General features: G+C 40.3%; 1 protein-coding gene across 3 annotated transcripts in view; it reads left to right on the forward strand.

Moving 5' to 3' along the window:
- The window catches only part of COL4A2 (collagen type IV alpha 2 chain), a 147,476-nt gene that overhangs the window by 116,328 nt on the left and 17,502 nt on the right, over positions 1-13,646 (forward strand). For all 3 annotated transcript variants that reach the window (XM_071743125.1, XM_071743109.1, XM_071743117.1), the window contains exons 25-32: positions 995-1,196; positions 1,945-2,004; positions 2,792-2,854; positions 6,363-6,470; positions 8,373-8,594; positions 10,798-10,959; positions 11,586-11,756; positions 12,887-13,030. In XM_071743125.1, the coding sequence (XP_071599226.1) occupies positions 995-1,196; positions 1,945-2,004; positions 2,792-2,854; positions 6,363-6,470; positions 8,373-8,594; positions 10,798-10,959; positions 11,586-11,756; positions 12,887-13,030 (1,132 nt within the window). The remainder of the gene's footprint in view (positions 1-994; positions 1,197-1,944; positions 2,005-2,791; positions 2,855-6,362; positions 6,471-8,372; positions 8,595-10,797; positions 10,960-11,585; positions 11,757-12,886; positions 13,031-13,646) is intronic.

Raw genomic sequence — 13,646 nt, forward strand, 5'->3', positions numbered from 1 at the left:
GAACAAATTTTCACTTTTATTTCCATTTTATTTAAACAACTAAGTAGTGGTGTATTACCCATTTAGGCCAGCTTGTTATTACTCATTAGTTTGTGATAATTACTGGTTTATTAATGACTCCTTCTAGCACTGTCTAGGAGAGAGTCTGTACAACTCAACTTCAACCCCTTGTTCCAACTGCATTAAAGAAAAGGGAACTATACTAAAACTTTACATCCTCAAAATGCAAGTTGTGTCACCATAAATATGTTTAATAGCTCCTCACCTAACTCACCTAACTCACCTAACTCACCTTCCATCTGGAAGTTAGACCTGTAGTCTTAGTTCATTTTCTAAGCTATTTCTGGAGTAAAAATTAAAATGCCTTCAAGAAGAATTATTCTTGCCCATCAAAAGATGTATTGAGACAGTGAGGTGCTCTTACATCATATTTAACAATGTACCAGAGCCATATCATCCAGTCTGGACCACAACAACCAGTAAAGGTGGTATTTTATATGACTTCTGAAGATGGAAACATTTTCTAGTGATGTTTGTAAGATGTTGATTCAACAGTGTAGAAATAATACTAGAGGAACAGACAAGGAAAAAATTCACCCATTTGAGCAAAATTTTATGCCAACTTTTCTCAAGGTCTCAGAAGTGTATGCCACACCAGAATATCTCTAGTGATGCATATGGTTTCCTCAAAACCCAGCTTTTCTGAAAGGGCAGTAAGCCTCCCCACAGCAGTGATTCTTATTGCCCACGTGCCATTTATTCACATTTTGAGGGTTGTGTTTCCTCTAAGTGTGCTTCTCTTGTTCCTTTTCTGCCATGGGATCTAAAGTAAAGTCAGATTATTTCAAATATATTTTATTTGCAATGTTGGTTTAAAGAGCTCATATGCAACACCTGAGAAATTACTGCCTATTATTCATTGGAGTAGTTTGATAGTTTGAGTTTTGTATGTTTAGCAAGGTCAGGAGTGACCACTTCCATTCAATTCCCACAGGGTGATGCTATCAGAGGTTTCCCTGGTGATCCTGGTTATCCAGGTGAATTGGGCCCAAAGGGTTTCCCAGGAGAATCAGGCCTGCCAGGGGAAGGGTTTCCTGGCCCAAAAGGGTACCAGGGTCCTCCAGGTGACCGTGGACAAGATGGAAATCCAGGACCTCCAGGTCTGCCTGGTCTGCCAGGAGAGCCTGGCCAACTAGGTAAGAAGACATCACTCTGAGTTACTTCAGAGCCATGGGAGATCATTGATTTTTGTACAGGGTCTGTAGAGCACACTGTTGAAAATGTAGCATTTCTGGGGGGTTATGTGGGTAAAAAGGCAATGCTTATATTCATTGTCCAGAAGTCTTAAAAAAGGAAATACTTCGGAAGTAGTTTCTCATCCAAATTAGCATGAATTAATGTGTTAGTGCCATCAAGTAACATCTTTCAGGTTTCAAGCAGTTGGAGGCAATGGAGTAATGTCCATAAAATCATAGAATTTTAGGGGATGGAATACTCACAGGTGGTTTTCTCTGGTCTTCCCCATCCAACACAAAATCTTTCAACTGACCAGAGAAAATGATGTATCCATCCTTCAGAGCTCTTCATAGCATCTCTGCAGCTTTCCAGGTCCCTTCCAGCATAAAAATTCATTCACAAGAGCTCAGGATCAGGGTTTTACTGCTCACCTTCAAGATGCCTGGCAAAGTATTCAAGCCAGAGCAGGCACTTGCTAACCCTACACAGTACATGAAATACAGCCTCCCAACTCTGCCAGGCCTAGGTTTTGAGCCTGGATTGAATTAATATGTGGACAGGGAGTCCCAATATGTTATAGCAAATAGGTTGTGCTATATGTATGGATAATACGTCAGAGAATACATTATCTGATGTTGTCATTTTAGTTAGAACTGAGAGCATTTTTTCTTTTTTAAAATATTAACTTTTCCTGTTCTTTGCTTATAGACTGTGGGCAAGTCATTGACGACTTTTCTAGAGGAGATGGAACTGAGCCAATATGGTCAGGTATTGTGCATTCAAATGGCTTGAGTATATTGTAATATTTAGTCTTATGCTGCTCTTATGGCTTCTTTTCTGATGACTCTTTGGATGCTCTTGATTGTTAACTGTTTGAACATTAGGTCACAAAGAACCACTCATATACTGTACAGAGCTCTAAAGTAATTTAATCAAATTAAACACATTCCAAAATATAACAGTTTTAGTTCTGCAATCCAGGAATTCTTTATTTCATCACTTCTGAGTGTTTACTGTGACAAAATAGTAATTACCATGCAATCTACAATGACAGTTCCAGAAATTTGGTGCCCAAGAAAATTTAAGCAACTTTTTAAAAAGAAGAACATTCAGTGACGTTTTTAAGGGCCATTTGCCATGTAAAGAAAAGAAAATAAGAGAAAAAAAAAACCCACTTCACTTGTACCAAAAATGTTCTTGATTGCTTTAGGGTTATAATTTGCTCACAGGAAAATAAAGTTTCTCTGTTACTCTGAAAAGTGCAGTCATCCATGAGGTTGGACAACCCTTCCCATGCTGGTCTAACTGGAGCAACACCATAGCCCCTGTAAAATAAGCAGAAGATGAACTCTTGGGGTGGAGCTTAGCTTGAGTGCTCCCCTGAAAATGCCACCGATTTTAATAAATAATTTTTGTTTTTCTTAATTAGGGTTTTGCCTGCTAATTTCGTTCACCTGTTTTAGGAATGTTATCTCAGGCTAATGAAGTTATCTCTGCAGGCACAGAGCTGGTGAGAGGCAGCAAATGAACACCTATTAACCCTCTCTGTTCACAGGTGCAGGCTGTGTGAGGCCACCAAAGGGATCCCAAGGCAAGCCAGGACTGCCAGGACCTACAGGTGATGTTTTGCCTTCACCTTTGTTTCCCACATACACCACGTTTTGAGAGAGATTTTGCCAGACTGATTAAATTGATTGGGCAGAGAGTTTTAGAAATGCCAGGGGAGGACAGCGTTAACTCAGAGCCAGCAGAGAGATTTTAGCAGCATACAGCCCATGTGGCTGCACCATCCCTGAATTAATTCTGCCTTTGCTAGTGAGCATCAGCCATGAAACAGAAGACAGAAAGGACAGAATAGTTTGCTGTTCTCCACATGCAAGGACGTGAAAGTGTACAGAGAGGGGTTATTGGTGGAGAGCACACTGAGGGCTCTCAAGCTGACTTGGGCACCCTGACCTCTGAGAGCAGGGTGATAAAAGGTTGTGATGGAGGACTGTGGCAAATCCTTCTTACTCTTCCTCTTTGTGTGAGATATAGAGCACCATCAGCAAGTGTGAGCCTAAAGTCTTTAACATGGCTTGCTGTGATGGGATGGATAGGTATCTGACGCAATGCAGTTGCACTGTCTGTAGCCACGCACACCTTCCTGGCCAAGCTGGTCCACCCTAGCCCAGAGGGACCATCTCATGATCCCAGCACTAAGAGTTCCACACCTCTTTCTGAAGGGAAGAGGAGATGGGGCAGAGCCAGAAGGTCTGTGTGAGATGAGAATTGAGAGAAGCACAGACAAGGTGTTGCTGAGTAGTCATAACAGCTGCCCTTGAACAGGGAACCTCTGACCAGCACTAATAGTTCCTATAAGTTTACGTACTCCTAGCCTAAGCAATAAAGCTGTTTTTCAGTAAATCTTTTTCATCATCCTCTGGTAAAGATGCTGACAAAACCCATAACTGGATCCTTCAGAGTCTGGGAAAAAAAAAATTATTGGTGCACCTGTTCCTGTGCCCTCTATGCTTCAGCCGAGGTCAGAGATCTGGGCTATAAATTTTAAGGTCAAGCTTTTTTTTTTTTTTTTCCAGCACAAGGTTTATTATGGTGTGCATGAATTAATGGATTGATTTATCACAGGCTAATGGATCTTAAAAGGGAATGTTTTTATCTTTGTTGAAAGATGATGCGTATCTCTGGTCTGTTTCCTTAATCCTAACACCTTAGTTTGCTGTTAGGATCAATACTTTTAAAGGTTTTCTTCTCCATCTTTGTGGGTTTTTTTCTCAGTATGATGATATGTTTATTCTTTCAGTCATATGATCTTGAAGGGTTTTCTTTCAGCAAATGCAGGCAGATTTAACTTCTAGCTGTGAGACTGCTGTAACACAAGTGATACTGTTTTCATGTGGTTTATATTTTGCACTCTTGGTTAGTTCTTTAACAAATCTTTCTCTTTGTCAGCTTATACATTTTAGGAAATTTAAGATCTTTTTTGCATCCCTTCCCTCCAAAAACTGGAAAACACCCCTTGCTGAGCCCTGTATAACTATTAGTAATTACTTTTCAACCTGAGGCAGTTCTGGAACTAGGAATCCAGGAAGAACAAGAAATATTTCACAAATTTTCACAGCTTCTTGTTGCTGTAACCGTGTCAGTCTGTTTTCCTGGAGCAAAATTCCTACCCAGGTTCTCTGGACTGACACAGAAACACCAACACCTTCTTTACATTATTTTCACTGTCTGCTTAGAGTGCTGTGGTTTTGTCTGCATGGTTTCCCAAAGCCTCACTAAACTACTGGAGCTCTGCTATTGACAATCAAGTCTCTCAGTGTCCTAAGTGCTGCTGACACTTTGTACATCAAGCATGGATTCATCTTCATAGTTTCATACCCTCATGTCCTTGCATTCCTTGGAAATTCCTGGCAGCAGACACAGTCCACTCTAAGTTACATCTTACTTATTCAGTAGTCTCCAGACCTATCTGAACACTGCTGAATAAAATGTTTAAGTTGTTTTCTGTTTTAAATGTACAGCTAAAAGCACTTGCAAACTAAACAATAGTCTAAAATAAAAACTTTTGTTACTGCTGTTTGCACAACATGTTAACACCAGCCAGCATCACATAATGAGTTACTGAAATATGTGGTAAGCAGTGGTTACATTCTCCATCTGCTGCCTTGTCTTGTTGATTAGTGCAATACTGAACAGAATGAATGAAAGTCAATTATTACAGATGGGAAACAAGACCAAGATGCTATTTGGTTAAGAGGCACATAAGTATTTTTCACTGAGACCTGAAAACCTAGGATTTTTCTTTTTTATTGCTTTCTGAGAAGTTATTCTTCATATAAAGGAGAGAACAATAGTCCTATATGGCACTGGGAAAATGCTATTTGTGCTGCATTTGCTATTTATGTGCACCTTACTTGTGGCTTTTGTAAAGGTTTCATTCTCCCCTTGACAAGCAACAGCTATAACTGCAAAAAAATTATGGCTAAGTAATAGAAATTTAGAAAACTGAAGTGGAAGAATATTAAAATTCAAGTGATTTTTTTTTCCCTTGGTTTGTCATAGTTAGAGATGGAGAGAAGTTTGCTTTCACTGCAATAAATAAATGACTTGTAATCCATGGTGATGCTAAGCAACAGCACTTAAAATGTTAAAGCATGTTGTTGACCTTCAAGCCCAAGTTGGAAACTTACAGAGTTGGAGGAGCTGGGGAGGGTGTGCAAAAAAAGCATTCCACAGGAATTATTTTCAAGAACTTTTCCAAAGAATCTTGATCTTGGAATACAATTACTTAATAAGACTCATGTATTAAAAGTAGTGCATAAAAACAAATTTTAAAAGTATAATTTTATAAACTTAACAAATGAATTTCTGGACTCTGAAATTCTGGCAGGTTTTGAGATAATAAGAAACAGTAATATTTGCCCTTAACAAAATGTCAAATACTACATCAGAAGGAAGCGAGGTCTCATTTTACCTGTGGGGAGGTAACTCAGTATGAAGATGAGTTTACTGCCAGAGGAACACTTCTTCAGGGCACAGCTCTTCTTGTACTATCAAAGCTATAGACCTCTACTGTTACAAATATAGTAAGTAGGCTAGTTAATTTCTATTCAGTTTCTAGGATGATTAGATCTAACCTTTAGCCTTACATCTCTGTTTCATGGTTATCTAAACCAGTCTGCTCTTGTTCTGTGATCAATTTAGCAAGGAAGGGAAAAATTTGTTCCTCTTACAGCATCTCATCTGTGCCTCTTTCTGTTGAGCATTCTTCTTTGTCATTGCCTTTTGACCTTAAGAAAAAAGCTTTCATGTACAAAATACTGAAAGTCTCAGAAAGTCTTTGAGACTAATTACTTTCACCCTGGTAGTCTCCATATAATTAGTCTTTAAGTCAGGTTAATCCATGTCTGTAAGAGTACATAGCCTAGATTTTTGGCCCATGTCTCAGGATCTTGAATGCTGAAAAAAAGCTACAGTATAATCCTAATGAATTTAAAAAGAAAAAGTTTAATCTCTGCATCCAGAAACACATCATAATGATACTTTCCTTTTCTTACTTCATGTGCACATGTCTGTTTTCTCTGTTCAGATCACACTTTCTCACTTTTTTATATACAATTTAGGTGCCAAAGGTGCAAGAGGATTCCCAGGTGATCCAGGTCCAGTGGGATTCCCAGGGCTAAATGGTACACGAGGTGATCCAGGTCGGGATGGACTCCCAGGTCCTCCAGGTATCTTAACATAAATACTAGCCCATTTTATACTTTTGACTTCTTCACTACAGTCACTGAAACACAAAAATTTGATTCCAGATATATTTTTAACTTCTTTTCCCTTCCACGTTAAAACAATAAGCTATTATACAAAAAGATTTCCTGCAACTTCTGTAATAATGAAAAGTAACACAGACACCAACCTTTTAAATTCTGCTTTATAGTGGAAAATTGCAAAAGTGACAGTAAAAATTCATGAAGTTCACATAGAAACAAAGAAATTCAATAACAAGACGTTTCAGATTCCAAATGTAATACACTCAGAATGATAATGCAGAAAGGAAGAAAGTACTAGTATTAGCATTTCTATTTCACTCTTTCCAGCATTAGTATAAATTACACTGGATGTATCAAAGGCACAGTGCTAGCTACTCACCTTGCCCATACTTGGTTGTTTCCAGTGTTTGCAACTTTCAGTGCCTGTCATATTTTGTGCTACTCTGTAATAGGTACAGATTAAATCCCAGGGCTTCTGTATCTCTCCAGAGGTTCCAGAATGTCCAAGAGACACCAGTTAATTGCATGTACAGCTGAACTATTTATAGATAGTAAGTCAGATGAGCCTAAAATAGTGCCACTACATAAAGATATAAGCTTCAGGACGTATGTTCACAGATCATCAGTCAATCCAGCAAGAGATACTGCCAGAAACTATCACTTTCCTGTGGTTGAACAGGCAAATTTGGTCAGTGAAACAGGCACTGAGTTTTTTCTGCAGCACAATTCAAAAGCCAATGATACAACTTAATTAAAGAGCTCTTTAGAAATTCTCTCCCTCTGTTTTACAAGTCCTAAATCCTCACAGATACTGAATTGCCACAAATTCCCAAATTCAGTGCCCAGGTGTGAGGCAGCTCACAACCTGAAAATATTTTCTAGGCTCAGCTACAGTATCTGTAATAGCAAAAGCAAAAGAAGAGTTGATGCATGACCTGGTCAAGAGACAAGTGATGCATCATAGAACATGGCTCTAAATAGCATGCATCTAAAACATGGTTCATAAAACATGGTAGGACAAGACCATGAACCTCTGCTCACCTCTGCAGGGTGTTCTAAATGCTACATTAGAGCTCCTATGCTATATGACTTCCAGGCTACAGGGTGGTCAGCCCTCAGATCAATTTTCTGCATCCTTCCATACTTTATTTCACCAGTGCTTGGACTTAACTTCCAATCCAAATCCATTTTCTTGGTCTACAAGATGCCTTTCTCCTGTCATTTGTGCTACGGGGGCATGTGTCCTCCCAGTTATTCACCTGCAGGATGGAGGACAGTGATGGTGGCTGCCCTTTATCAAAAGCATGGAGCAATTGGCATTGGCCCCTTGAGATGTGTGGGGAACAGAAACAGCAATGACCTCTCTGGGCAACTCCCCCAGCTCTTCCCAGTTCACCAATATCCATTCACTCCCCATCCATTTTTTTTAAAATCTGACTCCTTTGAATGTCTTACCCTTGATGTGTATTGAACCAGGTTTTAGTGTGCAAAAACTGGGCTTTTTTTTTTTTCCCTTGCAGAATAAGACGTTTGTAAAATGCTGCAATAAACACAACTATAATGTCAGAATAGTTACATAGGAGTAACTCTGCTTGGAGCTGTGGATCTTTAATCACCCAGGCACTAGGTATCCTTGAAGGGTCACCTCTAAATTCTGCCAATTTCTACATTTGGCCAAATGTTCTTATAAATGCTGCGTGGTTTAAAAACATTTATATAATACTTTGTTTGATCCTACAGGTTTCTGCTAAGAACTAGGAGAAATGACAATAATATAAAAGGTGTTACGATGGTGAAATCTAGGATCTGCACTCCCACATTTGTAGTGAGCCCTTTGATGCCTACTCCCTGTTCTATTTGTAGGTTTCACTGGGCTCAGGGGAGACAGGGGCCCAAATGGTCTCCCCGGACTGCAGGGACACCCGGGTCGTACAGGAAAATCCGGTGCTCCGGGAGCAGCGGGACTGAAAGGCCTTCCCGGTGACGTCTTAGGAGCACCAGCAGGTCCCCGAGGGGATGCTGGGCTGCCAGGCTTCCCAGGCTTGAAAGGCATGCCAGGAGATCAAGGAACACCAGGAGTTAGAGGTAACAGCTACTTTGCATGAAGGAATGTTTGAGGAAGAGTGTGATGTAAATGTAGACAAATTACAGAGATGTGAGAGCAGTAAGAGGCTGTGTTAGGATGCATTGGAAGTACTGATGACCCCAATTCCAGAGCCTAATGATCTCCCACCCCTTCCCCATCTACCTCAACTGTTACCAATATGCCGAGCTCCTCCAAACAGCTTCAGGAGATCCCTTGCTTATGACCAGCACTGATTGCCCTACATTAAACCAGCTACAATAGAATACCATTAAAACAGATTTTGCAAATCTTGATTGCATTCCGATGTACTGTTAGGTTTTTCCACTACAGCTAAAGGAATGGTGCTGTTGTTATTGTTCTTACTTTTTACTGACATACTGAATAATACTGACATTGTGTCCTGTGTCAGATTTATGGGTAGTACATGGCTTTGCAGGCAAGCACAGAGCACCAGTGCTGAATTTGTACATTTTAACTAAGATGACATAGTGTTAAGTAAACATTGATAACTCATTTTACTTGGTCAGTTTTTGGACACTCAGGGAACAGGAAAAAGATAACACTATATACTTATTCAAAGCTTTAAGTGTTCGTTTTATTTCTTTACTTTACAGAGCTTAAAAAACATGCTAAACTCTGTATAGAAAACCGAGAAAACCATAATTTCTCTATAAAATATGACTTTGTCACTCCGAATTCTGGAGGACTTTCAAAAACACATGTGGGAGTTAAGGAACCACTGATACACAGTTTCAGGAGCATTTGGAAACATAGTTAAATTTAGGACTGCTGATTACCCCCTTACCCTTGTAGTGGAAGCCAGAAAGGCTTACTAATTGTGTGAGTAGCTCAAAGTAAGGGGGTGTATCAAAGGAACCTGTTTTGGAGGTTCTTGTCATGATTTTCACGACAAATAAGAAGGAAACAAAGAGCATCATCTTACTCACATTACTTGAAGTGAGAAGAGTTGGTTTCACCTTCAGCAGAGCCCCAGAGGGAAGGTAAGGGATGAAGGAAGCTCTGTGACAGTCGGCCAGTTTGAGAAAAGGCAGAAAACATCACTAACACCTTTGAAAAGGTGAAGGAATTCAAGGTAAAACAAATTGAAAAGAGGAGGGAGGGAAAGTGTGACTTAGTACCTTCTTTCTAAGCATTTCTGTAGAATTTAGTTTTCACTAATACCAAAAAATAAATACAGTGAATAGGAAAAGCATTACTAGTCTGTCCTTGATTTATTTTACACTTCTAACAGATTGGCCCAAAAAAGCATGTGAATTTTTGTATGAGTCAGTCATATATATATTTTTTTTTTTATATGAAGTGGCCAGTGATTCCTTTATATCATCTATGCCTCTTAAACTACTAGACCCTCAGAACAGAGAGCTAAATCTTGTATTCTCTTGTTGAGAAAACTCACCTTATGTGACCTCAGTTACAAAGAACACTAGACTCTTACCAAGCCAATGGACCTACCGTGATATTAAACCTGAATAAAGAGAAGCAGATCCTCTTCATCTAGATTTTAAGTGCCATGTACTTTAGAGATCTCGTACACTGATGCTTCCCCAGTCTGAATGCAAAGTGGGCATTACTTTTATATCTTGACCACCCCCTTTGTTCATGCATTGCTGAGATGTAAGTTTTCTACCAGTGCACTAAGTCATGTAGAATCAGGGCCTTTTTTGCATAGATGTTTAAATAAATCTTGTAGCAAAGCCTTGTAAAGGCCTTACTTGAAAATCTCAGAACAGTAACACAAAAGCAGAGCCCAGGTCTGCCTTGAATGTTCCTATTCCTCCCCATCACATTTTAGACTATATACAGAGTATTATTTCAGTGGTTGTCAGCTGCCTGATTGAAGTCTTACAAATCTGTATGTAATAAAGAGAGAGATCAGGAATTACAGAGTTACTGGGGTTAGAAGTGGAGGAGACCTGCTTTGCTTCTACCCACCTGGTGCCATAGTGTTTGTACTCATTTGAAAGAGCCAGTCAACCTTTCCAATGCTGATATTGAGATCAATACAGGTAGTGTCAATTACTTTCACCCTAATGAGCAGTCTTTCTAACTTGCTTTTCCTGTTCTCACTGAATTTTCAGAGGAAAAACATACCCTTAGAGATCAGTGCATATACAGAAGGGATATGTAATTATCAGCTCTCTAGATATTTATGGTCTCTAATGCATGATTTTGGTATTTTAGGAGCGGATGGTAACCCAGGTTTGCCAGGACCTAAAGGAGATCCAGGGCCACAAGGTCTCCCTGGTTTGATGGGATTGCCTGGAATACCAGGAACACGTGGATTCCCAGGCCTACCAGGAAACCCTGGGCCAGGTGGCAGGCCTGGCCCTCCAGGACCTATTGGTGAGGAAATATTGCTGTTCTGTGTCACTCCTCTTGCTACTTCTCTGTGGTAGGACAACTGTGTTGGTTTCCACAACCAACTGTGTTGGGGTTATGATATGTGCCACGTTTTAATTCCCAGCCAAAGAAGGTACAGAAATTACAGCTGAAGTAATAGTACAGAAACTGTGACTGCAAATAATGCTGGTATCACACATGGTAAGTAGGGATGATGATGGTCCTCATTGACAGAGCTGCTGTTTTTCCTTCTGTAGTCATTTATTAAGCCAGGTCAGAGTTTGCTGGTGGCAAACTGGGAGAAGGCAGCTACCAAATGGGAGTGGTTCCCAAGTGGTTCCCCATTCCCAAATGGGGAAAAGGGTCTTAATTCTTAAATTAAAGAGGAGTGGGAAGTCCTGTCAGGAGTGGGTACACAGCCAATCTGGTAGTGAGACTGGTTTGCATTGGTGAGCTGCTTTGTCCTTACAACAACTTCTGCAGTTCTTTGCTGAAAAAAAGCCTGATTTTCCCTCCTCAAAATGAAACTGGTAGGATAGCAGTTCTTTCCCTCTTGAGCCACCACATATGAAATCACCGTGGATGTCCAAACACTTTTTAATCTCCCTGTTTTCACCTTCACATGGCAGGTCCACCTGGTCCTAGGGGAGAAGATGGTGAGCAAGGTTTTCCTGGTCCCGTGGGCATGAAAGGTTTGTCTGGTGACAAAGGTGATACTGGTTACCCAGGACCACAAGGTAGACCTGGTGCAACTGGTCCCCCTGGCATAAGAGGAATGGATGGCTTTCCAGGAGATAAAGGTGAGCTCTGCACAGCTGCTTTGAAACAAGAGATGTTGCTTAAAGCTGTTAAGTGCTGAGATAAGCAGAACATGTACTCTGATCAGTTAGTTCTGTTTAAAACAGAAGAATTACAGTCATATGCCTAATACATTCCAAAACTGCTGTCTGTTTCCCTCTGTGTTGTGCTTGGCAAAATGCTAGCTTAGGAAGTACAGCCATATTTAGAAGGGCAATTGCTGGTTTATTTCTCCTTTAAAAATATTTTTTTAAGTATTTGCTCTTTTCTCTCTCCAAAAGTCTTTCCCTCATCCCAGTCCCACTGGCTCACAGGGAAATTAAAGAGATGTTGCCCCAAAACTTTAAAGTTTTTAAAGCTGGCAGTTGTGTACTGAGCAATGCCAGACACAAGACGTCGATGTTGACTTTTGCCAGGATACAAATCTTTCCTGTAGAGAAGGTCAGATTCTCACTTGCCCGCCACAAAAACTCTATGTACAATGCAACCTCTCTGCATCACACAGGGAGTCTCAACAGGATTCAGTTCCATGTGAAGCCAAGTTAAACACAAGGCAGGGTGCATGCCTAAAAACGCATGTCTCAATTTCATCAGTTGGAAAGATGGGACTTTTCTCCTTTGATAACCCTGAAACACTGATCAGCTCTCATTTGAGAGGAATGAAGATCTATTTGTTAGTATGAGCCATATAAAATAGCATCCTCTTGTTTAGAAAAGAGGAGTATGGATGGGAACTTCTGGTGAGGAAGGACCAAGGAGTCCTAGCCCCATGATTTGGATCTCTACCCATAGAAGAATGGGCTAACTAAAAGCCTAGTGTGGAACTAGCTACCTTTTTCTAGCTGATCTGTAAGGGGGAACAGACTGTTCTTCTGAACAGTCTTTCAGAAGAAGACACTAAGTTCTGGTCATCTCCAAAACATCTCCTCTTGGCCAGTTGAGGCAGTTCAGTGTCCTCCTTATCTTCTTGACCGCTCAGAGAGTTTGGGTCCTGCAGATTTCATCCAAGCACCCAAAACTAGGTACTGCTGCACTTAAGTTTTCATACCATTTTAGTCATGCTGGTTCATATTTGCTTAATCTGCAGAAATATGAGTGAGGTAACAGTTCTCTTCCTCTTCTTTCTTTAAAGGTTCAAAAGGTTTACCTGGTATTGATGGTTTCAAAGGCATTACAGGCCTAAAAGGAAGGCCAGGCATCAAAGGAGTCAGAGGAGAATTTGGCTCCTTAGGGGATCGTGGTGATAAAGGCTCACAGGGCTCACGTGGCTTTAAAGGTATTTGCTTACAGGTGGTACCAGTGTGTTTGTTTTTCACATCTGGAGAACTATTTTACAAGGACATAAAGACAAAGAAGACACATTTTTCATGCAGTAAATTTAGCTCAGACATTCCCCCATATATTTCACAGATGGGCCTCTGGCCAAGCTACTTGGATTTTAGGCTCAGAGAAAGGTTATTTTGTGAATCTGTATACATTTAGTTAAAGGTGGACATCTCATTATTCAGCTGAGCTCAGACAGTGGCACCTCTGGGCACATGCAGAACTCAGCAATTAAGTAGTAAAAAGTCAGAAACATATCAGTTGATATCACCATCCATGAAATGAAAACTGTAACTCTGCCCTCTCTATTTTGCATACAATTATCTGATACATTACACTGAACTTGAAATACGCTCTTCACCACAAGACCAAAATTTTCTTCCCAGGAGCCCTGAGGTAGGTACTTAATAAAACCCAGTCTGCGATTCAAAGGTTGCAAAACAGTGGCCCCAGTAATTCAGGGGAGTGTGACAAGTGTGAAAACAGCCCCTGCAAAGACAAGTGCAAGTATACTTCTTGATGAAGAAGTATAAGCCAGTCCATGATCATGGGAGACAAGTCTGAGTGGC

Source organism: Heliangelus exortis, chromosome 1 (assembly GCF_036169615.1).
Source record: "Heliangelus exortis chromosome 1, bHelExo1.hap1, whole genome shotgun sequence".
NCBI lineage: Eukaryota > Metazoa > Chordata > Aves > Apodiformes > Trochilidae > Heliangelus > Heliangelus exortis.